The following is a 24,848-nucleotide window of genomic DNA, read 5'->3' as shown; positions in this document are numbered from 1 at the left end:
TCTTCCTTTCATTGCAGATTACCAAGTCCAGCAGTTGACTTTACATTCTCTAGAGCAACAATAATCTACTGCACCCAAAATGCCGACCTAGCAACGAACAACAGTCACAATAGCTTGAAGAACAGAGGTCCTACACAAAAGACCACAACACTAGACAGACCTTCTAACACCAAGTGCCATTTAAGAAATGCTTTAGCATGAAGACTTACCTTGAAGTCTGCCAACTGCTGGTTGATGGTTTCAACCTCTGTTCCCACCACCCACTGCAAGGCCTCATTCTCCTCTGCCGCTGTTGTCATGTGGGTCAGCTCCTTCAGCCTGCTGTAAAAGTCCTCGACACGCGACAGGGTTGTTTCTACCTGCTCCTGACGGTTCTTGCCTCTCTCAGTCAGTTTGCTGCACTGTTTGTTCAGCGTCTCCAATTCACGTTTCAGTCCTAATAAATCAGGGCTCCCTTCATCCTCAAGCATTTTCTTGCATTCACTTTCAGAAGCCTCAATGTCAGACTTCAGCCTGTGGAGCTTGCCCAGGAACATACGAATGTCCTCTGCTTGGGACTGAAGGCTATCAGAGTCTCTCCCGATGGGGCCCATGCTGTCTAGCTCATCGTCAAGATCTGCCAGCTGAGAGAACATCTCCCTGACCCGACTATTGAACTGGCCGATCCCTTCAAGTTTGTTTTCCATGAGCATGCAGCAGTCATTTACTTTCTGCTTCACAGCTTTAAAGTCCTCCTGAGCCACCTCAGCTTGGTTTAACAGCTGAGAACAGTCAGACCCATCTGGGGCATCTTCTACTAGACCTTGAGTGAAGTTTTTCAGATAATCCACTTGTGGTTCCAGGGCATGCAGCACCTCCTGCTGGGCCCTGAGCTTCTCCAAGTTCTTGTTGCTGCAGGCTTGTGGCCCTAATGCATCAAAGATCTCCAGCTGGTGCTTTGCCCCTTCCAACTTCTTCTCAATGTTCTTGAAGCTCTCTTGAAACTCCTTGAGCCTCTGGGACATTTCGTCAAGGGAGCCCGTCTTGGCTTGCAGCTCTTCTGTGATGGCATCCATCTTCTGATTGATCCCAGCCTTCTCATCCCGAATGTCATCCTCATCGGTCTGAGAAGCATCGATCAGGATGTCAGCAGCACTGTTCAGCATCTCCAGCAAGGAGCGGCGCTTCTCCACATCGCTCAGCATGGCCTTTGATCTCAGAAGAGTTGCCTCCAGCTGCACCGGATCCAGAGTCACTTCCAGCTCTGACATCTTTGCCTTGCAGTCCTCCACCCAAGGCAGCAGGTCCTCTGTGTGCCGTTGGTACTTCTGAGCCTTCTGCAAGCAGTCCTTGAGCTTAGAGTGTCTGTCAGCAGCCTGTTTGCTGAGCTCTTCCCAGTGTGTTTTGAGGCTGACCAACTGGTTTTGGAGAGTGGTCTTCTCCTCCCCAGGCTGGACAGAAAGCAGCAAAGATTCTCCCTCAGCTACGATCATCTCATAGGAGCCACTGTGTTGGTTGAGACTCTTCTGGAACTCCTCTTGTTCTTGAATTTGGCTCTGTAGCCTCTCCAGTTTAGCAGAAATAGGTTGGCTCTGAGCTTGCTGGCACAGTTTGTCATCTAGCCAGGTCCTGAGTTCATCAAACATATGTTGGAACTGCTGGGAACTTGCAAGCGCAGTCTGCAATCGGTTCATCCGGTCGGCTGGAATGGAAATAAGATTAGAACACAACAATTAAGCTGGAATCAAATAAGCAAAGTGCAATTATTTAAAATCATCTCAGATGCACCAACTGTGTTTTGATTAACAGGAAGGAGTTTTCCATTGCATCACTATCATTTTTGCTCACCTGTTCATGAATTTATTTGGAAGTAATAGGTAATGATAACGCAGTAATCTCAGTTCTCCTGAGCAGCTTCTAAACACAACCTCTTAGAAACCAGAAGGGGAATCCCAAGATTAGAAGGTAGCCACTGCACCTTCTCTACTCCCCATTCTGAAGTTAGGGACTTTTTTTTTTTTTTTTTTTTTTTTCCAGGCACTGTACTTGCCACACTTCAACAAGCCTGCCTGTTGGCCACCTTCTGTGCTTTCACCAGTGGGACTAAACATCTCTGCTCACTCTCCAGGTTTGGGTATGTCCAAAGTGAGAAATCTCCTCTGCTTAGTGCCACATAAAACACCCACAAAGAACCTCACTAAAAATGATAAACAGTCCATCTCTTATTATTCTTAAAAACACAGTGATGGGTGAACCCTGTGGCAAAAAGCAAGGGGCAAAGTTCAACACCTCTTAACCAACTTCTCCATGCTGCCTCACCTGCCAGGTCTTCCAGCCCTTTGAGAGGAAGAGCCACAGTCTCCAGACGTTTCCTTAGCTCATCTTTCAGATACTGCTCCCCAATTAGAACAGACAGGTCATCACAGAGGGTCTGAGCCTCTGTGATCTCCTCTTCCAGCTGCTCTAAGTCCGAGCGGATCTCACTGGTTTCCTCCAGCTGCTGTTTCACGGCATCAGGCTGTGTGCTGACGGCAGACTGGCTGCTCAGGCGCTGCCCAACCGCCTTCACCTTCTCGGAGAGGCCCTGCAGGAGCTCCTGGTACTGGGTACTCTTCACTATGGCTTGATCAATTTGGCTGGAGCGGGAGTTGAGGCGTTCTGTTAGCTCGGACCATTTCTGATTAACCCCTTGGAGCTCTTCCCGCACCTGGTTAGTGGATGGAGAAACATCTCCAGGGCCAGTTAGGATGCTCTGAGCTGCCTGGTTGAGTTGCTCATGCTGTTGTCTACGAGCTTCAAATTCCTTCAGCATAAACTGGAACAGAAATAACATGAAAATGTTTGCGCAAAACTGACAGCTCTGAGTACACACAGTCAAAACAAACCAGACCTCCAAGGGTTTTATCCAGCCCACAGAATCACTAGGAGCAAAACAAGATGCTCCTGGGGCAGGACAGCAGTTGGGCAAGGGATGCTGTGATTTATTGTGACCTTGTAACTTAAAAAGCTGGGAGGGGTCTGAGACTCCAGTGACAGAGTATTCTGCTCTCTCTCTTATTTGTCCCACTGCTGTGTAATGTAACATAAACTGGTTAGATGAGAAGGAAATCTAATTACATTAACTGGGGCATTTTATTTTATGATGTGGCTGGTTACGGACATGTTAGTATTTGGAAGCAGTAGGTAGGGAACTGGCTGCCAGGCAGTGCCCCAGGTGGAGGGGCAGCATTAGCAAGTCCTGCAGAGCATCAGCACAGGTCTTGTTTAAAGCAATTTTGCTCTCCAGGAGGGGCCAAGTGATTCACTGATGACTCAGTCCAGTGCAGGGAATTGAGTTCAAGCACTGCACCCATCTCAAGTTATTCACAGCAGTTTGCAGTCAGCGGGGTTTGGTGGACTTGGAAGAAGAGCCCTGAGATCTTCCACCTCACACAGTGGAAGCGACACCCTCCTTCCTTCTCCCTAACCCACCACGGGGACGTGCACACAGCCCCCAGCTCACCTGGACCTGCTGCTTCTGTGCATTCAGCATGTTCGGGTCGATGGAGAGGGGTCCCAGCACGCTCATCATGAGCTCCTTCTCCATCAGCCAGGGCCGCAGCTGTGCCTCAGCAGCCTGGAAGCTGGCCAGCTGGTTCGCCGACTCCTCCAGCTTCTGCTGCCGCTCGGCCGTTGCCTGGCTGGCTCGCTCCCACCTGCAATCTGAAGCAGCGGCTGCGTTGGCGCTGGTCGTGCTCCCCTCCGCTGAGGTTTTACACCCTCCCCGTGGTTCACCCGACACGGGAAACCTCCTCAGCATTTCTAGCGTGGCTCTATTCACTCTCCATCTAATAAGCCGTTACCCATTTCTAATGGCTACGTGGTCTTGAAGCTCATAGAAAAAACCTCGCAAGCAGGATTTCTGCAATCTAGTCACTACTGCCACGAGCTCATCTGACCTTGGGTGAGCCATCTCACAGCTCTGGCTCAGAAACCAGCTCCGATAAATGAGGATACTCTCATGTGTATCAGTCCTCAAACAGCACATTCAGATCTCCTGGACGGAGAACTCCGTAAATGCGTTCCTGCTATTTCAAAGAAGAGAATCTCTGGGCTTCTTTTTAAATACACAGTCTTGTTTAGTCAACATTGCATTACCTAGGATATCCTTGCTAATGACTAGAATTTTATATCAGGCACTGAAGCTTTTAATCAAAGTAATCAACTCATGCTGCTAATCTTTTTTTTTTTTTTTTTTAAGAGAAGTAATTTAAGGAGGCAAGTCTTTAAAATATACATCCATCATAGAGATTTCATTAATCATGACAGTGCTCATCTCTGGAACACCTTGTACACCAGACAGCTTGGAGATAAGTTCGCTATTTACTGAATTTTAATTAGAAGTGACTGCTCTGCTGTGACTTTGGAATTGTCCTGCAGTCCTGAATCACTTCTAACGTGATGTTTCAAGACAGAACCCTCACTAGAGTGCTTCAGGCACTTACTCAGGTCTTCCTGCATCTTCTTCCAGTTTGATGCTTCCGGAGAATCTGGATATTTCTCCAGCAAGCCAGAAAGTGCTTCCTTTACCTTCTGGATCTTTTCTGATTTCTGTTCCAATTCAGCCAGAAATGCCTGGAACACAATCATTTGAATTTTAGATACAGTGCAAAAGAATAACATCACCGAGGAGGAATGAAGCAGGAGCTACAAGCTGGAGTTGAACAGTTTCTGTTCTTTGCTCTTCATTAGCAGTATCATGAGCTAGCTTGGCTCCAAGAACAGAACAGAGGGGGACTGCTTCCCAGAGAAGCTGGGGTGGCCCAGCAACAAGGACTACAGATAAGCGCCTCTCTTCCGAGCCAAATGCCTGAGAGCAACAGGTCTGAAACCAAGAGGGTTGAGCTCAGCGTGCTGGCTCCTGCTCCACGGACCCACCCGCATTCCCTTCTTGGGAAAGCCCCTCTGCAGCCAGGGCAGATCTGTGCTGCTCACACGTCTAACCTAGCTGCAATTAAGCGCATCTCCAGGAAGCCTGGGGAGAAGATGCCCAGTCCCAGTTGTGCTCTGGAAGAGGAGTTACCTTGTTGTGCTCGGCCTGGGCTCTCATCGTCTCCGTCTTGGTGGGCGAGGAGGAGGCTTCCAGCTCTGACAGCGTGCGCTCCTTTGACTCCAGCCACTTGAGCATGGCACTTGCCTCCTCCTGCACCTCTTGCATCTTCTCCAGCATGGCTGAGAGCTGCTGCTGGCGTTCCCGCAGCGCCACGCCAAGGCCCTCATACTGCTGGGTTACATCCGACACATCACACTGGATCTCAGTCAGATCTGTTGCCAAAAACAGCAGCCTGGGATGAGGAACGCTGCCCGCCTTGCTGCACTTCACCTGGACTATCAGGCACTAATCTAGCCCCGGGCAGCCACAGCCAAGCACGAGCAGCAAGCAGCCACGTGGCCGTCCTGCTGCCTGCAGAGTGCCGGCAATGTCAGGCTACCAGCGCCACCATGCCAAGGGGCTCTTCCCCTCGCACAACGTTCGTGTGCTGACAGTTTGCAAACAAAGCAATCGTCTTCGTGTTTGAGAGGCTGATGCAAGCTGAGCCCCACTTCTGCAATGTCACTGCCAATACAGTGTTAAGTAACATGACACCAAGGTATAAAGCCATTTTTATGCAGCTATTATCTCGTTGAACCGGTGAACTAACAGCAGATAATGGCCAGTAATTAAAATTGCTCTTCAAACTGAAGGGTTGGATGGCATTATAATCCCTTAGAACCAATAAATGTAATTGCAGGCCTTAAAACGATCGCCCGTTTATCAGCCCGTAACACCAGCTGACGGGGTGCCAGGGGGCTGTCACTGCCCAGAGCTGCCTGCCGCCCTCCCGGCTCCGTCCTTCAGCCTGACCGCCATCCCCGGTCACAGCCACCCGCCTGTCCCGTGGCGCAGCGCTGCTTGGAATTAGGAAGCCCATTTGCAGGTTCATTTCACTTGCCACGGGATGCTGATGGTGTCATATTGTGGTTTGTATCTCACGGATGGAAATGCACAGCGCTGCCAGCAGGCACAGACACAACGGACAGGACACGGCCCCAGCACACGCGTGCCAGCACAGCGCTCTCACCTTTGCAAGTGTGGTATCCGTTCACGCTGCCTACCGGCCCTCCCAGAGCGGGCAGCACAGAACCTGAGCAGAGGGGACGGGGACAGACAGAAGGACAAGACAGACGTGTTAGGAATGCAGACAGCAAGCGACGAACACCAGGGAGGGCTGCCTCCACCGCCCGGGAGCGCCGCGCGAGGCGGATGCAGCCCAGTGCGCGAGCCTGTGAACACAGCATGGGACAACACAGCCCCCTGACAGAGCACAGCAGCACCAAGCACATGGATGGCGCTGGGGGGCCGCTGCCTCGTGCTCATCAAGTCCATGGGATGAGGCTCCTGCACAGCCGGCAGCACTGGGGCCATGGCCATCTCCCCACATCTCTCCAGACACCCCAGAAAAGCTGCTGCCCTCACCATGACTTTGTGAATTACCACGCGAGACCGCTGAGGCTTTATAATGCCTTCATTTAAAGAGATTAACTCCCCTAAAGAAATAAACTCCCCCATATTCTCCTTTTCTTATGGAATGAATCTATTTAAAGCTGCCTTGGTGCACAGACAGGCTCTCTCTGCGAAGAGGCACCACGCACGATGCATCAGTGACCCTCTTTGAGATGCACTGCAGACATCAGTTACATCCACAGTCAAAAGGGGATTCTTTAGAAACGTCATCGAGTAAGCTTCCCTTTCTAACCACACATTTTAATGCTTTCATGGATGTAAGGGACTGCAGCTTCCATGTGTTACTCCAGGTTTGTACAGGGGAACAGTAACCTGCGTGGCAGCCCCCTGCGCTGGCAACATCATCCAACAAGCCTCAAGAGCAGGCAATGAGGAAACTCCAAATTAAAACTCCCATTAAAATTTCAGGTTGGCAGCAAGCACATATTGTGAACAGGTTTGGCAGACATCAGGTCAACTACCCCAAATGTTAGAACCTTCAGTCAGCGCTAAGACACAAGATACTGGGTAACGTCACTGAAAGAGGAGCTGGGGTTCAGCTCACACTGCGTGCCAGCTCCTGCATCCTTCAGACACCCGTCTGCAGGCTCTCTCCCTAGTTTTCTTGGAGGCTTCCCATTGAACTGCAAATCAAGTTAACCCCAACAAACAAACACAGACTATAAATTCCCGTAGAGGCCCATCAGTGAGGGGAGTCCAGAGACTTGTTCTCATGAGCTGGAAGACATCTTTTAGTTGGGTTCCAAACAACCCAGACATAATCTCATTGCTTCATAGACTTAAAGCCTAAAAGGAGACTAGTAAATCATGTCTGAATATCACAGTCTTCGATTTCATGCAGATATGAAACCCGCATTCTGGAGTTTGATTAAAACATCTCATGCCCCAGGAGGCTGAAGCACACCACTGGCAGAAGCCAGAAGGCTGCTGTGACTGAACCACCTCAGCGGCCGCCCCAAAGGACCCAAACCTCCCGTGCTTTGACCAAGCATCAAGGCATGGCCATGAGCTGAGCCCATGGCAAGCACAGGCTCCTTCAGTGCTCATTACACCACAGCAAAGGAAGCCACACTGCCTTACCTGGCACTGGTGGGCTCAGAGCACACGGCTGATACACAAATGCAATAACCTGACAACTGGTCTTGAGCCCTGGGATACTTGGACCACCTCTGGTCCTCTAAAGTTTGTGAAAAGGGGAAGTAACTCCATTTTTCTCTTGAGGCAGGCTCAGAAAAGATGCTTGTGGAGCAGCAAGAGCAGAGGAAGCAGGCACGGTGCCAGCTCCTTGCAACGGCTAGTGAGCAGTGCTGCGACTCACCCGCCTTGCCCTGGCTGTCAGGGGCTGTGATCTCCATGATTAGGTTCTCCAGGAGGGTCCCCTTGCGGCCGATCTCCTCCACCTGTGGCCCCTTCCCCATCCACTCCTCCAGGAGATCCTGTTCAGAGGCAAAGGCTGGGGTTGGTGGCTGCACTCGCTGTGCAGCAGCGTGCTGTCCCCGATGGAAATGGGGAGCCTGGTCCCCTCCACTGTGAGCTGGTGGCACTGGGACAGCGCTGACAGAACAGCCTCCAGTGAACTGGCTGCGTATCGCTGGGGGCACACCAGCACGTTGCAAGAAGACTGTGTGCACTGAGTGGGTGTCTTCATGTGTATTTTTGCCAGTGGGAATCAAAGAGTAACAAGCTCTTCCCTGAGCAGTGGGTCTGTCACACCTTGTTCTCCCCGCTGCTGTTTCTGGGGGCTCCCTCCCACCCCACACTACCCAGCCATGTGTGAGTGCAGTCCCACGGCTTTCTGCAGAGCCCCTCTGTGAACCTGCAGCTCGGAGCCCTGAGGCTGTGGTGGCTCACAAGGACGCTGCCGGGCCTCCCAGCCCAGCCCTTGAATTGTCCTCATTTAAGGCATCGCTGTGCCGGAGATGAGCGGAGGAGGCTGCCTTTGATGTCTAGCAGGGAGAAGCACACAGCAAAAACTCGCAAATCCCCAACAAAGCAGGTGGGAAGGAGGGAAGGGAAATGAGGCTGTGCGCAGGAGGACCTTCACTCTGTTCCCTTGCCTGCACACCAGGGATCACGAGATGCCCACGCACAGGGGGCTGCAGCCCAGCAGCGAGTGCAGGGAAGCCTAGGATTACTGAGAGCACGAAAAACCTCCCAGAACACTGTTTCCTGGGATTTATTCCATGTTCCAGGGTTTTCGCACCAGCTGCCAACTTTCCCAATCTGTTTCCAGCTCCCTCTGCCCACCTGGACCTGCTGCCTGTGTTTGTGCAGCTCCTGGGTGCCCAGCGAGGTCTCTGCAGGTGGCATTTTGCCCTCACTCTCCTTCAGCCACTTCCTCACGGCTCCAACCAGCTTTCGGAATTCGTCCAGTTGCTCCTGGCAGGACGATGCATCCCTTTCTCTAAGAGTGAAAAGGTTTCAGAGAGTCAGAGCTCGTGCTTTGCCTTGCAATTACCACCGTGTGAATGTAGCACAGTTGTGTCTCCAGGAGCCCGTCTTTTTATTATTATCATCCGATGTTGCTTAGAAACAGCGCACACAGTGCCAGCCAAAATGGGGTGCAAGCTGCAGCCTGCCCCTCTCGGCTGGTGGCAGCTGCCCCGGCACTGCTGGCTCACATGGGGCTCCCCTGCCAGCCTGCACCCACTCTGCATGGAGCCCTTTGGGGAGCAGAGCTTTGGGGAAGGCAGGGCTCCTTCCCACCGTGCCAGGCACTGCCATCGGCTCTCCTCTGTTCAGCCCCTGGAGGGAACAAGGCAGCCCCTCCGCCTGGCTTCCCCACTGACCACAGCTGTGAGCAGCCAGTGCACAGCCGGCCAGAGGCAGCACGCTGTGTGGTGCTGAGTTACTGGGGATTATCAGGAAATTCATCTGCTTCTTCCCATCGCCTCTCTTGCATTCACCAGGGAGTTCAGAGATGCAGCCTGCGAGGTGTGCCCTCCCTGGGGATGCAGGCGAGCTGTTGCTCCAACCCTACTCACGCTGCCATGGTCACTCAAGTCAAGGATGCTGCTAAAAGGTCCTCCTTATCCCCACTGCAAGGGCCTCTGTGGACACAGCCCTGCTGTGTCACCTCCTGCAGAGCGTGCCGGGGACCAGCCCTGACCCTCCACCAGCACCCACTGCCCCCGAGCGAGATGCTCCCGGCTGCGGGACCAAGCTGTGGCAGCCCACACGCTCTGAGACGCACGAATGCCGGCTCCTGTGGCACCAGGAATTTTTCACAACACCCCCAGACAAGCTTTTTTTAAAGTGTCAGCTGGAGCGAGCTGCATTATGCCTCCTGGTGTGGGAGGAGGGAGGCAGGAAGAGTTTGCTCGTGCCCCCCCTGTGGAAAGGAGATCTCACGGGGGCTTGCTCTGCCTGCAAAGCCTTCCAGGGACAGATGGGGCACTAGGACTCACCTCTCCTCTGCCACCTTCTGCAACTGCAGGAACTCTTTCTTCAGGCTCTGCAGCTTCTCCTGCTGGGGGGAGGCACCGGGCGCAAAGCTGCAGGAGCCCAGCTCTGTAGCCAGGTGCTCCAGGGCCGTCAGGTCCTCCTGGTGCTGCCTCAGCTCCAGATTCAGCTCCTGCCAAGAGCAAGGGGTGATGCCAACTGTGCCCCCACCAGCAGATCTGGGCGGGGGGGACGAAGGGGACAGCCCTGTGCCTTAGTGAGCTGGAGACCCTCTGCGGGCAGTGCCATGAATTGCACCAGTGCCAGGCAGATGGACAGGGCTCAGGCCCACTTGTTTCTGAAGCCCTGGCTCAGCAAATTCCTCAACCAGCTGTGGGAGCAAGTCCCACCTTCCCCTGCCCCTTCCCTGGTGCTGGTTTGAGGCCACACAGAGTATGATGAGGAAACCCACACCAGACCAGGCCAAACCAAACCCGCTCACAGCACAAGTGTCCAGTTTTATGCCAGCTTAGAGCATTGCTGAGGCTGTGGCCAAACCATGCCCCGTAGCAAAGCACTTGTAGGGAACCTGAGGGAAGAATCTGTGCAGCCATTACCGGCCACCAGGACCCACTGCAGTGCCAAGGGCTTTGTCACATTCTGCACTGCACTTGCTGCCAGCGCTTGGGCGGTTTTGCTTATTAACCTGTGGAGCCTTTGACTGGTAAAGCCTTTCTATATTTAGACTGGCCCCTAAGAGACTGATCCCTTCAGAAAACCAGGCTGGCTCCAAGGAAATGCCATTCCCAGCTCTCCCTGCTGGAAACAGCTCCTCCAGCATCGCTCCAAGTGAACAGCAGCCGTGGGTCCTGCAGACCCTGGTGGCCTGGCAGAACCAGGAAGAAATCACTGCAGAATGGCACTGCCCTTGGAACCCTACATGGGCAGAATTTTCTCCCTCCCTCAGGCAGGTGAGCCACATCTCACCTGGATGTGCTGGGAGAAGCGAGCGATGTCGTGGTCTGGCTGGTTTCCAGATGCCAACATCCGCGCTCTGCTCTCTGTGAACTGCTGCAGCTTCTCTGAGAGCTGCTCATATTGCTCAACCTTCGGCAGGAGACCCTTCAGCGCCTCCTCCTTCTCCTGCTGCTGCTGGCACAGCCTGCCAAAATGCTCTGTCACCTCGGCCAGCTTGCCCTGCAGGGCAGAGGCTGTGGCACTGTCTGCTGCCTCCGTGAACCGTGTCACCATTTCGCGGGTGGCTTCCAGGCTGCTCTTCTGCCTGGCAATGTCCTGCTTCAGCTTCTGTTGTGAGCATACACAAACAGGATGCCGTTTTAGGAAGACTCTTGAGCAAAACTAAACTGGCACAAAGAGACACCACAGACAGCCCTGTGTATTTGAGGTGAGGGAGACCAGGGGCCAGCCTTACCGCGTTGCTGGCCAGCGAGTCCTGGATGGAGGCAGAGGAGAGCGTGGCCGGCTGCTCTCCCCCCAGGCTCTTCTCGATCTCAGCCACCGACTGCAAGAGGCTCTCCAGGCTCTCCTGGACGCTCTGGGACTGGGCGATGGATCTCTGCAGCAGGTCTGAGCGCTCGGCCATCTGCTGGGAGAGGCTCTGGAAGCGGCTCACGATGGCATCTGGAGAGATCAGCACAAAGAGAAGTAAACGGCACAGAGCTCAACTGGTGTTCAGAGGGCAGCGAGTACGAACACAGCCACTGGGCACAGAGCTGCAGGAACTCCTGCCAGCTCTCACTGACCCCAAGCTCAGCACTGAGACAGTGGGCCTAACACAAACAGCCAAACTGGACCATGGCCCTCACCACATGCAAATGTATGCTCTGAAGACACAGCACTGTGTCTCCACCTTTGTCCCATCTTCCCCCACATGTGCGAGACTTCACATGTCCTCCCTCCTGGTTTGCTTTCAATCTCTCCCAACCATCCCTGCTGACACCGCTGGCTGCTTTCAGCTGTACCTGTTGTTTCCTGAACGTGTCCGTGGTCAGGGGCTGGTTCTCCTTGTATCTCCAGTAGGGAACGAGCTGCTTTCTGGAGCTTCTCCACTGGCACCTGATGCTCAGCAAGATTTCCTTGCAGCTGCTGCTTTGACACAAGGCAAGACATAAGCAGTCAGTCACAGATGAGAGACCTTCACCCGTGGGGAGCTCAGTGCTCCATTTGGACCCTGGTCAATTAATTAAAACATCCCACACACAAATAACGTAGGTTGGACAGCCCAACCACTGTTGTGCCCTGCCACTCTCACAGCAGGGAAACCTTCCCCACACATCCCACTGGGACATCCACGGGCAGCAGCCCCTTGTCCTTGTGCTCAGCACCTCTCAGAACAGCCTGGCTCTAACTCATCTGCAGTGCGGGGACTTCCTGAGCCCGCAGGCATACCATTGCACTCAACCAGCAAAAAAGTCTAACAGAGCCTGCCCAGAGCAGAGGCCAATTCCCGGACAGACTCCAATGCTCCCCCAGGAGATCACTCACAGACCACGTACCCCGGCACTGGCTAGCTGCTGCTGCAGAGCAGCAGGATCTGAAGAAACCGTCTCTGAGAGCAGTTTCCCAACCGCAGCTTCGCTGTCCTGCAGCCACGTCCTGAGAGACTCTGCCACCTCCTGGAACTGCTGGTAGTGCTCCAGCAAGGTGCTCAGGTGGGAGCCAAGCTTGGTGCACTGCAAAGGAGCAACAAGACATAATGGCAGGATGCTCACAAGACCGGGGCAACCTGGGCACCTCTGAAAAGTGCACAGGAATCATTAGAGAGAAAAAACAACAAAAACATTCTTGTCATGTGTGTTAAAGCAATTACAGGAAGCACCACGCAGACCAACACCAAAAGAGAGTTACTCCTGCACAAACCCCAGAAGACAATCCTTGTCCTCCAAACTATGTGCATGCTAGAAGTGCAGCTACTCTTGAAGGAAGCCTTCCCCTGCCATCACTGCTTATTCTACACACACACGAGGAAAACAGTGCCCGAGGTTTGACTCCCAGCCTTGCAAAGCCCTTCCCATACCTTGGAGTGCAGCGTGGTGTATCGCTGGGTTGCATCCTCCAGCTTGCTCTTCACCACGCTTCCCGAGGCCAGAGGCTGGGACCCTGCATCCCTGGCAGCTCCCTCCGCATCCAGCACCTTCTGCCCCGACATGGTGACAAACCGCAGGTCCCCTTTGTGAGAGATCACGTCTTCTGAGAAGCTGCCCTGCCGCAGCAGCAGCTGCCGGAGGGACGCGGGGTTGCTGTCCCCTTTGTACATCCCCTCCAGGTCCTGCTCCGCTTGCTTCAGCCAAGCCTCAAACTCCCCGTGGTCCCGCAAGAACTTCTGCAGCTCGTCCCGCAGCACCTGTACTTGCTTCAGCCGCGTCTCTGACTGGGCGAGGGAGGCCGCGTACCGGTCCTTCAGCTCTGCCAGCTGGCCCTGCAGCCTGGACCTCTCCTCCCCAGGCAAGCTGTGGCCGTGCTTGTCCAGGAAAGCCTGCGCCGACTGCGTTGCCAGGATGACGTCCTGCTGCTGGGACAGCAGTTCCTGGTGCTGGGCCTGAAACATGCCGACAGGCAGAGGTGACCGAGGGGATCCGCACCCACACCACCACCAGCAGGCTCGCAGGTGGATGCAGCAAGGTGCCACAGTGCCCCCACGCCCTGGTGCTGCCAACAAGGCAGGGGAACACCCCCGGGCCAGCGGACGTAGCCCCCTCTCATTAGGGGCACTGTGCCCTCATTACCCCGGCTGCACTGTGCCATGGGACACATCTGCCATGCCAGCCCCACCAACACGTGTCCTCCAGGATGGGCACAGTCTTCCCAAGTCTCCCATAGGGAAAACCACCCCGAGCGAGTGCTCTGGAGGCCAGGCAGCCAGAGGCAGTGTGTGGTGGCACTGAAGCTGTCACACTGACAGGCAGGCAGAAAGCTCTGAGAGGGACGAGGTGGCAGCCCTACCTTCAGCCTCTCGTACTGCTCGTCCAGGTTCTCAGCAGTGCTGTCTGCTCCCATGACGTGTCCGTCAGGGACGTCCCGAGCATCCTGCCCTGCTCGCACCCCAGGCACTGGCTCAATGGGGTGTGGCCTGTACTCCAGGAGCTCGCCCTTTTGCTCCAGCGATGCCACCCAGCTCAGAAGGGAATCGATCTTATTGCTGCTCTCCTCCAGCTCTTTGGCTGCTTTCACCTGAAAGCACAAAGGCTCCTGGTAAGAATGATCCATTTCAATCATATTCAGCTAACTGCTGCATGGGGGGTGGACAAAAGTGAGCAGAAGAAAAACCCTGAACTGTTTTCCAACTGCATCGAACACCTGAGGCTCACAGACCCTCAAAACACTTTGTGACTCTCTGATAAGGAGAGGGTACAAAGAGGCTGTGAACAAACTCGGCCTCTGTTATGTTGCACTTCTCACCCTGCTACAACCCAGGGTCACAGGCAGCCCCAGCCCCGAAGGGCTGCGACTCCATGAGTACACGTAGAGACACAATTCATGAGCACATGGAGATGCCCAGCACTCACACTAAGGGTCAACCTAAAGGCAGAGCAAGATGCTTTGTACTGTCCCCAGTTCCCCCACAACCTGCTCATCTGTGCCTGCTGCCCTCAAGGCATTTCACCAGGGAGCAGTGCCACCGCCTTGCCCTGATCAGAGGACAGACATGGAGGAACAGTAAATTGCTTTATGTTGCATCGCCCAGAAGAAAGCCAGAGCCTTGAACAAATCTGATTCTACTGACTAGACCTCACCAGGCACCTCAGCCAGGCCCAGGGGCTGCAGCCCATCACGTTACCTTTTCAGTCTCCTGCTGCACTGCAGCAGTGACAGCACTCTCCAGCTCCTTCTGGGCCATCTCTGTCCTCTCCTGCAGGGACTGGTACTGTTCCTTGGCACGCTGAAGCTTCTCTTGCAGTGCTGCCAGCTCCCCAGGCTCCATCTTAGTCTTGTTCTCCTCCAAGAACTCCTCTGTGGTTTTCAGGACGCTGGCAAAGGAGGCGGCTCGGGTGTGCATGTTTCTCTGCAGCTCCTGGGCAGACGACAGCACGATGCCATGAGGCGCCACGTGCTTCCAAGGCAGTGCCAAGCCCCCCCACCTCCCAGCTCCCCTTTCTGAAACACTGACCTTCACGTCACTTTGCCTCTGCTGCAACGTGGACAGGTCTCCTTCGCTGGCCGCCCGCTGCTGCTCAGCCAGCGTGTCCTCCGCTGCCTCCAGCCAGGTGCTCAGCTCAGCCAGGTTCTGGGTGCGTGCTGCCTGCTGCTCCTGCAGCGTCTGCGGTCGAGAGCAGAGGGAAGGGGGAGAGGGGGCAGTTAGTACCAGGGCTGCGCTTCCACCATGCATGTTGCTGAAAAGCAAGGCAAGAGGTTACAGCTGGAGCACCTTCCTGGAGGTGAGGATGCAGCACAGAAACCAGCTTTTGCAGCTCTCCCTGGGCTCTCTCCCCCTCTCACGTTTACACACTGCAGGAACGTGGCTGAGGTCCAAGCCCCTTTTCAGCAGCAGTGCTGGGGGACCGGAGCTGTGCAGTGCACGTTTGCCACCATTCAAGCAGGTTTCTCTGTTTTACTTTTTTAAGAACCCCGTCCAGCTCCACGTGGAACTACGCTCGTTTATGTGGTCCTCTCTTGGGAGAGCTCAACCAGAAATTTCTGTGCCTTTTCCATTCAACCTTACGAACATTAAAACTGCATCAGAAACTCATCTAATGAGAGGTGAGAACCTGGCACCAGGCAGCACCACTGTGGAGCCCCACACAACCTAAGGCAGGTTGGCTTTTAGACACTGGGGTTGGAGAGGGAGTCCAGGAGAGAGAAAAGCGTTTCTGTAGCCGATCCAGCTCCTACATTTTGCTGCCAGAGCACAACACAGAAGCGCCTGTTTGAGCAATTGAGCATGATGTGACCTGAGAGTCCCTACAACGTTTCTGTTCCCTTCCTCAGGGCAGAGGAAAGTTTTTGAGTTTCATTGGGCATTTCAGCAAGGTGATGTACAAACTTGTGCAAAACACTGTGCTTGGTTCTCACAGTCATAAGATAAACAACAGAAGCAAATTGAAAGAGCCTTCTTAAGAGCTCTTCAGCTGCAAAGCGAGTTCTTCCTGGGTTAGGATGGGCGCACACTCAATCTGAAAAAGCAAAGCAAACTGGTTAATATACACACACACTCCAGATGGGACAGGCAAGAGTTACAGAGAGCAACTGTTAATAAAAAAACACATTAATACTGTCTTGAGTAAGAGGATCCATGCAGTGATGAGTGCTGCATGAATGCAGCAGAGACCTGGGGACTTGCTTTTGCAGCTACCAGCTGCCTCAATACATCACCAGCTGTTTCTTTAGGTCAGCAAGACCTGTCTTGTGTGGTAAAAGTAAGGCATTAAAACTGAGGCTGCCTGTGGTGCCAGCTCTGCACAGGGATTTTCTGGTGGGATTACAGAGACCAGGGTTTATTCTACCTGGCCCAAAACAACTCGATGCCTAGCAGAGGACTCCCAGCTGTGCTACCCAGACCTCTGACAGGGCTCAACCTTGAGGGAGGAAAGCAACTTTCCACCTGGGAGTTACGTGGTAGAAAGAAGAAAGGCTTTAGAGGAAGCTCATGATGTGCAGTGGGAAGTCATAAACTGAGTGGCATGCATGTGAAATCCCAGATACAAGGTGTCTCAGGGCACGCTCTTGTGGCTGGAAAAGTGTTTCAGCGAGCAAACTGCAGCCAGGAAGCAGCTGTGCCACAACCTTCACCTGATCTGTCTGCTCCACTTGCTGGAGACAGACTTGCAGGACCTCGACCTGCGCCACCACGCGCTCCGACAGGTCCCGGAATGCCTTCTGCAGCTCGTTGAGCAGCCGCAGCAGCTGCCTGCTCTGCTGAGGGGTCAAGTCCTGGGCATGCTCTGAGATAAGGAACTGGATGTCGAAGGCAGTGGCATCGAGCTGAGCCTTGGTGTCAGCAAGGGGCTCTTTCAGCTCCTGAAGGGAAGAGAAAAGACCTGTCAGGCTGAACTGCTCTGCGCTGCCAGCTTCAGATGGGGCACACAAGCAGCAGGGGCAGCAGTATGTGCCCAAAAAAAGCACTGCAAAAGCGCTGCATCACCAAATGCTGTACTCCAAAATTCCAAGAGACGTGAGGCACACGGCACTGAAGTGACAGAGCCTCATCACACCAATTTTCCAAGGCTCTGCTAAACAAGGCCTCCAGCACCTTGCCAAGAGACTGCTCACGCCCTGCGTGAGGCTGCCTGAGGATGATCCAGGTCCAGAGTCGCCGGCAGCCCTGCATGGTCTGTGATGATCACACACAGTACCAGCAGCTCTCAGCCTTCAGTCCCCTGACTTCGACTGCCCGCAGACAGGAGGTGCTGAGCTGTCTAAATCTTGAGAGCTATCGCTCCAAGACGAGTAGCTGTGGAAGGTGGCCTGGGCTCTCATATAGGCGATGGAGACCAGGGCAAGTGTGATGGAGTGGGTTCTTGGAGTCCCCTGGAGGCAGCAGCTCTCAGCCTCACAGGAATCCCTGCTGGCCGCTCAGCCTCCACCACACACATCTGCATTTGAGCTTGTTCTCATAAAGGCCCAAGCAGATGGTTCATGCACTGGGGAAACAAATTACTTTGGAGCAAATACAATATTGCTGTTCTTCCTGCAATGAAGGATAATGGCAAACCCACCAAGGCTCCAGGAGGGGAGCAGGATTAAAAGCTTCTCCTCTGCACAGAGGACAGCAACTCCATCCATCGGGAAGGATTAGGGGCATCACCATGGTTACCTTGTAGTGTTGGAGGCAGCGACTCAAGCTGTTTGCATCCATTCCTTGGTGGTAATCGCTGCCGTCCAGCGACTGTGCAGTGCCAGAGACCCAGCTCAGCAGCTCCTGTAGTTTACCCTGGAGAGTCTCGTGATGCGTCATGATTTTAGCCTTCAACACAGAAGAGCACCATTCAAACAAGGAGCGGGGCACTCCAGGGAAGCACCAGGATGCGCAGGGTGGGGGGACAGCAGGCAGCAGGGACAGCTGCCAGCTCTACCTTTTGGGTTTCCGCTGCACCACGCAGGTTTAGCAGCCGGGACTCCAGGATATCACTCGCGGAGCTCAGAGACTTCTGGAGGTTCTTGGCATCCTTCTCCAAAGCCTTCAGTAGTTGCTCAGGGACCTCTTCAGGCGGGTTGGCCACAATCCACTTCACAGCGTCCAACTCCTGATTCACTGGAAAGCTGAGCTCCTGCAGCTCAGCGCCCAGGGCCTGAGGCAAGACAGCATTGTTAAGTCTATGCTATGGTTCATCTTCCCACTGCCAAAAGTGACAGCACTGCAGAGGTTTTGGAGAACCAGATCCAAACACCGCGTGTATCTGCTGGAAAGATTCACTGCAATCAACCCGTTCATGCAGCCCTGCTCAGCTGCCAGCACTCAACTGTCTTTCTCCAGGCTGTAAAATTCATTTCAGCCACACTTAGGTTACTGTCTAAGCACGAGAGGAAGGTAAGCCAGAGGGAGTGCCAGAGAGATGGGATTTGCATATAAATGCCAGTTCAGCCTGAGGCTAATGCCCCGCTTGCTCCCAGAGCAGGGAGGATGCACAAGGGGAAGCCTGAGAAGTGCTGGGGAGAGGGGGGAGAGCTCGGTCCTGCATGGTGCCAGCAGCACTCACCTCAGCCTGCTGCAGCAGGTCCTGCAGGGCGGCCAGATTCTGCTCTGCTGGCTGCACACGTTTAATCCTCATCTCAATATCTCGGAGCATGGAGAGATAGGAGATCAGCTTCTCGTCATGCTCCAGGCACATCTTCTTGCTGAACTTGATCTACAGAATCAAATGGTAAAACAAAATGTCACGCTTAGTGAGAATACAGACAATTATACATACATATGCATACATATTTTTTAAAAGAAGCAATCTCTTAATAGCATTCAGTTTCAGGGACTTTCCACTTGGTAGCCTTATCTACAAGATTTACTACAGGAAAAACAGAATACATGGCTCTTTTTCCAACATAAGCTTATAAATGGCAAGAGATCTATTGTGTTACAGTAAAAGTGCCAAAAAATGGTCCTACTTATTAGTCATTTGTAAGTAATGCTCTAGCAAAAAGAAGCCACAACTAAGCCTTGAGTGTTTTCAGTCCTACATCACTGGGTCCTTTGCCAAATCCATTGCAGCTGATGCTGTAACATCAAGCCCCAAACATCCACGACTCACTTTCTGGCTCTCCTCTGCGCTGAGGACCTGGGACAAATTTAAACATCAAGCATACACAAATAGCACATAAAAATGCTGAAACAGCAAAAAGCAGTCACCCACCTGGGCTGGTCTTGCAGACTCTGTCGAGGTCTCCAGCAGCTCCCCCTCCACTATCACGGGTAAGAGCAGGCCCCGGTCACCAGGCCCTGGCTGCCGGGACTTCTCCTGGGGCACTTCTCCGGGAGCTGCGGGGGGCAGAGGGGCACCCGCTCGGCCTGTGCTGGGCTCCGCTGGTTGCTCCTCTGGGGTGCCTTCTCCAAGCTCCAGGGTTGCAGAGGTTTCCTGAACCTCTCTGGGTTCCTCTCTGATGATTAACTCATCCAGCTTTTCTCCTGCTGCTGGGGCTGTGGTGAGCACCTCTCCGGTGGTTCCCACCTCAGCATTTTCCTGGGTCTTCCTCTCCTCCAGTTCAAGTGCCACAGAGAGATCATGCCCCTTTCTGCTTTGACCTTTCGTCACCACTGGAGCTTCCCCTTGTTCTGGGAAAACAGAGAGCACCTGACCCCCTGGGAGGATTGCTTCATCTTTCTCAGAAATTGGCTTCTTCTCTTTGTCACCCCTGCTGCTCTCCATCTGCTTTTGCTTGGCTGCATCTTTTGCCAACCCCACAGCAGCCTTGGTGGCTCTGTCAAGTTTCAGTTCTAGAGCACTTGTGACAAAGTCCCCCTCCTTCCCTGGAATTTCTTTGGATACTGGAGTAGGAAGGGACTGCTTTTCCACTGAAGATTTCTCTGGCTGAGCACTGTCCCCTGGGATACCAATCTGCTTTGTTTTCTTTTTCTTGCTTTTCTGTTTTTGGATAGGTTTTCGCTCAGTTTCACCTACTTCTTGATCAGCTTCTGCATCCAGTCTCAGGGCTTCTCCTACAGGGTGTCTGACAGCTCTTCCATCTGCAAGCTCATCTCCTGCCAGCCTCAGAGGAACACCAGTCTCAGGGGGCTCTCCGGACGTTGTAGGACCCAGCTCTTCCTTCTCATGACCCACAGAAACAGCTTTCCTCGGGGCTGCCTGTACTGCCTGATCCAGGCCTGCTGCCTGCTGTCCCCTCACTGCACCTTCTTCCTCTGCCACAACCCCCCCTGTACTAAGAACCCCCTCCCTGCTCCTCCCCGTACCGCCCTCAGCACCGTGAGGCACCTCTGTGTCAAGGAACAACTGCTGTTCCTTGAACCCCAGCTCTTCCACTTTCCCCATCCCCTGATCTGCTGCTTCCCCTCTTGATTCCTGCCCCGAGGCCACTCTCACAAGGGAGCTGCTTTTTGCAACCCCCTTCTCCATAGCCTTTATCACTGCTGTCCCTTCAGAGAGAGATGCTGTGCCTAATACTAAGGGGTATTCTGGAGCCACTTCAACCTCTCCTTGTTGCTCACGTGTGACACCATGCCCTGGAGTTTCTTGAGGAAGTGGTTCTGGTTTCCCTTTCCTTGGCATTGCCAGGGATGTGGCAGGAGCAGTGGCTGCGTCCCCAGCCAGGCTGCAGCTCGCAGCTTCAGATCTGGCCTTGTGCTCGGCACCATTGGGCTTCTTTGTAGCACTAGTAGGGAGGACCACACCTTCCTCTTCTGGAGATGTTTTTTCCATTTTCTCCTGGAAAAGGTGGGGTTTATCTGCTTTGAGGACTTCAGAACCATATTTGTCTTCGGATATTTGTGCATCTAGAAGAGTGGTAGCTAATTTTTGGCTAATCAGGCCTTTTTCAACAGCTTCCTTTAAAGTCAATCTTTTTCCACTGCTAGCATCAACAATTCCTCCGCCCCTCATCTGGCTGGTCGCGATGACTTTGGCCATTTCCTCATCCAGCAGCCCTTGCTCCAAAGCAGCCTTCAGGGAGAGCCTCTCACTGACGGTGCCCTCCACAAACCCCCCGCTGTCCGCCTGAGCCTGCAGCAACCGCAGTGTGGGCAGAGGGTCCACCTTCCCCAGCTTCACCGCCTCGGCACACATCAGCTTGCTCCCTGTCACCTCATCTTTGATGGCTCTGAAGGGATGGACCTCCAAATACCTCTGACCGGATTCAATGTCAATTTTACACTTCTTTATGAACTCTGAGTAGGGCACGAGCATGCAGTTCTCAGGGTCTACAATGCCTTGTTTCACTTCTGGAGATGCCAGGACTTTCTCCACAACCTGCTTGGGCAGCAAGCCCTCCTTCACTGCCTGGCAGAGCGCCAGTCTCTGGCCAGAAGCAGGATCGATGATGCTTCCACCCCCGGCCTGGATTTCTTGCACTTTCCTCTGGAAGTCTGGACTAACAAGCCCTACTGATACTGCCTGGGGCAAGGGCACCTTCTCCTTTGTTACTGGATGAACGTATTCATGCAGGCACACGCCCTCAGCCTTTGCGAGTTCACTACATAAATCTTGACTGATCAAATTGTGCTTCATCGAGTCATTTACCGAAAGCCTCATTCCAGACATGTGATGAATTATTCCTCCATCTGCAATCTGCTTGGTCAAGAGCTGAAATGCTTCTTCCTTTTCAAGGAGCCCTTTTTCAACAGACTGCGCAACAGTCAAAGGATGCTTGGTTTTGGGATCGACAATTCCGCTGGTTTCAGCCTGCAAGCTAATGAGCTTCTGTCTGGTTGCCTCATCAGTGCTTTTCCCTTTGGAAGCCTTCTCCAGCTTGACCAGCTCTTTCTGACCAGTTGGCTCTATCAGGCCAAGATTTGAAGCCAACGTGACTGATATTTTTTTGCCACGTTTCAAGTCAACAATCCCTCCAGTAACCACCTGCCCTTCCAAGATCCTCATTGCCGTCTCCTTGTCCAGAAGGCCAACTGTGGCAGCATCCTTGATAGAGTAGACAAAGTTATTGCCTGGGTCAAGAACACCACTTATGGCTTTGTCAGATGCAAGAACTTTCTGGAGAAGCTTCTCATCCATTAAACCTTCTTCAATGACATCCTCGGTGGTTAATGATTCACATGTTTGTGAGTCAAAGAAGCCACTGAACATCTTCATCTTCTCCATCAGTTTCACAGCTGTGTGGCCAGGCACCACTCCACAGGCTACTGCTTCATTTAGAAGAAGAGTCTTGCCTGTCTGCTCATGGATTATGCCACCACTTTGGAGCTGCATTAACAACATTTCCAAAGTGTCCTCCTCATCCTGCTCTGTAGGGGCTGGCAGGGATGTGTCATCAATACACTCATCACCTGCCACTTCTTTCCTCTCTCCTTCCTCCACTTTCAATACACCTTCAATGCTTTCAGTGTGCCTCTCCGTTTGCTCAGCCTCTCCAGTTCTAGGGAGCACAATCTCCTCTCCTCCCACCTTGCCATTCTGTATCGTTTCCTTTTTTAGCAAATAAATCTTCCTAACGTCCTCCACCTCTAATTCAGGTTTCTCCACATGCTGAGACCTCTCTGCCATTATTTCCAGTCTCTCTCTTCTTTCAGAAATACCCACCAACATATGGCTTTCACTTTTCACATCACCTGCCCCAGCTTCCAATGTCCTCTTCTGATCTTTGATATTTTCCACTCCACCTACTATAATAGGCTTGGACTCTTCTGCTTCAATTGTCGTTTCTTCTGTTTCTCTGAATCCACTACCAGAATCACTGGGATGTACTGGCACAGATAAATTTACCTGATGTTTGTCCTTGCTTATAGAAGCGATTTGCTCTCTACCAAGTTTGGATTCAGTCTCACTTTTGAAGGTAGCCTGTTCAGTGTAAATCTGCCCTTGCTCCTCCACAAGCAGGATATCTTCTGCATCCTCCAATGGGTGGCTTCCAGGTCCCATCACCACTTCTCCATTCTCCAAAGCAGTTCTGGGTGGCAGGACCTTTTCGCTTTGCTCTTTTGAAGGAGCGAATTGAAACTCAAGCTGCTGCAAAGCCAAACCGTTGCAAGGCTCTCTTTCAAGAGCTGCTTTTGCCTTTGTCTCCTCAAAGCCTTCACTCCCTTCCAACACATGTTCACAGGATCCATTTTCTTGTGTTTGGATGAGGGCTTTAGTGAGATTGTTCAACTCTCCATCTACCAAGAGCAGCTTCTGGCCATCGTGGATGTTGATGTAGCTGTGGGTCATCAAGTGGAACATCAGCCTTTCGTCATCACTCCTTAGCAGAGGGTCACTTTGCTCTTTGTGACCTGTGGGGCTCTTTCCAGAGGAGCTCTGGCCATTCCTGCTTCTGCTTGGAGAGCCAGCAAGCTGCATGCTGGCCATGACATCAGGTATGACTGTTGATTTCAGCTTCTTTGCCACATCTCTCTCTAAGATGCCATGGTCAACTGCTTTCCTCCAGGACAACACCTCTGTGGTTTCTGGTATAAACACAGCCTTAATGAGTTGCCTCTTGCTGAGAATCTTGCAAACCAGCTCTGTGGACAGAATTCCTTGCTCTAAAGCATCTGCAACTGGGATGATCTCTCCTGTCTCTGGCCACAGGAGCCCCATGAAGGACCAGAGGGATTCCAGGACCACCAATGCAATCCTTGGTGCTACCAACTCTTTCCTTACAGCTTCATCAATTGTCAGTCTCTCTCCTGTGACTGTATCAATGATGCCACCTGTCTGAAGCTGCCGGATTAGAAGTGTGCATGCCAAATCCTGGTCAATTAAATTATGTCTCACAGCCTCATCCACAGTCAGCCTGTGCCCTGTCCTGGGGTCAACAATGCCACCAGCAAAGAGCTGTGCTTCCAGCAATCTCACTGTTACTTGTCTGTCTATTAGCCCTTCCTGGACAGCACGGAAGATGCTGACTTTTCTGCCCGATTTCAAGCTCACCATCCCACCCGCCAGCTGCTTGACTGGGAGCAGCCTCAGTCCAGTCTCTTGGTGGATGATGCATCGGTGCATGAGCTCTGGAAGACTGATTTTCTCTGCAGTGTTGGGGTCAATCAAATCCTTGCCACATTCCAGGTGAGACAGCAGTCTGGAATAAAGCTGTGGGGTAAGAAGCCTTTCTTGTACAGCTGTCTCCATGCTGATTCTGCCCTGAGGGGTTTTAAAGCCCCCAGTGACAAGTTCAACCTCAAGAATCTTTAGCCCAATGCTCTCACTAATTCTCCCCTCTTCTATCGCAGCAGCGACAGGTAGGAGCTGTCTCCCTTCATGTCGGACTTCATCCACCTGCTGGAGAGCATCCTTCAATTCCTGCAGCACCTGGAATGTCCTGAGATCAATGATGTTTCTTGCCAGACCTTCCTCCAAGGAGAGTTTTTCACAGGTCTCTGGAACATCTAAGTCGGATGTGATAACCTGAGCCTCTAAGAGGACGAGGCCAGTATCCTGATCTATAAGACCTCTCTGCATGGCACCAAAGACAGGAAATATTTCTACTGTGCCAAGATCGATCACTCCCGCCACTGCTTCACTGCCCTAGAACAGAAAGAGAAGGAAAAGAATCAAACCAAAATCAAGCATTTCCAGCACTTAGATTGCATGAGATCTAGGGAGGTTCCAGTTTAAAAAAAAAAAAAAAAAAAAAAAGTTTCAAAACCCCAAACAGGCTAGAAAGCGAGTCCCAAAGTGTTCAAAATGCAACTCCAAAGGCATTGGAGCCCACAAATTGGTGCATTTGCTAGCTTTCAGGTTGCCAGTGAGTTTTGATGCACAGCTAGTCCATCACCAAGGGCAGCACTGAAAGAACTTCCAACATCCACCACCAGAAATGCAGCAAAACAGCAAGCAGCAACACCCAGACGTGTTCCTAATGCTCCACAGAGAAACAGGAAAGGAAACCGACA

The 24,848-nt window shown here is 52.7% G+C and overlaps 2 protein-coding genes across 14 annotated transcripts in view; one reads left to right on the top strand and one right to left on the bottom strand.

Annotated features, from left to right (window-relative positions):
• Nucleotides 1-24,848, bottom strand: part of MACF1 (microtubule actin crosslinking factor 1) — a 141,943-nt gene that overhangs the window by 52,653 nt on the left and 64,442 nt on the right. For 8 of the 13 annotated variants that reach the window (XM_035345795.1, XM_035345796.1, XM_035345791.1 and 5 more), the window contains 22 exons: nt 19,207-24,480; nt 18,559-18,708; nt 17,935-18,150; nt 17,676-17,825; nt 16,646-16,879; nt 15,033-15,182; nt 14,703-14,936; nt 13,868-14,095; nt 12,942-13,463; nt 12,421-12,597; nt 11,887-12,010; nt 11,337-11,545; nt 10,892-11,209; nt 9,931-10,097; nt 8,771-8,927; nt 7,842-7,959; nt 6,081-6,143; nt 5,042-5,283; nt 4,464-4,593; nt 3,482-3,681; nt 2,299-2,794; nt 210-1,681 (listed from right to left, as the gene is read on the bottom strand). In XM_035345795.1, the coding sequence (XP_035201686.1) occupies nt 210-1,681; nt 2,299-2,794; nt 3,482-3,681; nt 4,464-4,593; nt 5,042-5,283; nt 6,081-6,143; nt 7,842-7,959; nt 8,771-8,927; nt 9,931-10,097; nt 10,892-11,209; nt 11,337-11,545; nt 11,887-12,010; nt 12,421-12,597; nt 12,942-13,463; nt 13,868-14,095; nt 14,703-14,936; nt 15,033-15,182; nt 16,646-16,879; nt 17,676-17,825; nt 17,935-18,150; nt 18,559-18,708; nt 19,207-24,480 (11,031 nt within the window). The remainder of the gene's footprint in view (nt 1-209; nt 1,682-2,298; nt 2,795-3,481; nt 3,682-4,463; nt 4,594-5,041; nt 5,284-6,080; nt 6,144-7,841; nt 7,960-8,770; nt 8,928-9,930; nt 10,098-10,891; nt 11,210-11,336; nt 11,546-11,886; nt 12,011-12,420; nt 12,598-12,941; nt 13,464-13,867; nt 14,096-14,702; nt 14,937-15,032; nt 15,183-16,645; nt 16,880-17,675; nt 17,826-17,934; nt 18,151-18,558; nt 18,709-19,206; nt 24,481-24,848) is intronic. The other 5 variants (XM_035345790.1, XM_035345792.1, XM_035345793.1 and 2 more) reach the window with 2 other exon arrangements.
• HMGCL (3-hydroxy-3-methylglutaryl-CoA lyase) overlaps nt 1-24,848 on the top strand; it is a 350,359-nt gene that overhangs the window by 288,207 nt on the left and 37,304 nt on the right. The window lies entirely within an intron of this gene.

This window comes from Oxyura jamaicensis, chromosome 23, assembly GCF_011077185.1.
Source record: "Oxyura jamaicensis isolate SHBP4307 breed ruddy duck chromosome 23, BPBGC_Ojam_1.0, whole genome shotgun sequence".
NCBI classification, from domain to species: domain Eukaryota; kingdom Metazoa; phylum Chordata; class Aves; order Anseriformes; family Anatidae; genus Oxyura; species Oxyura jamaicensis.
The sequence above is the reverse complement of the archived record's forward strand: the minus strand, read 5'-3'. Positions and strand labels throughout refer to the sequence as shown.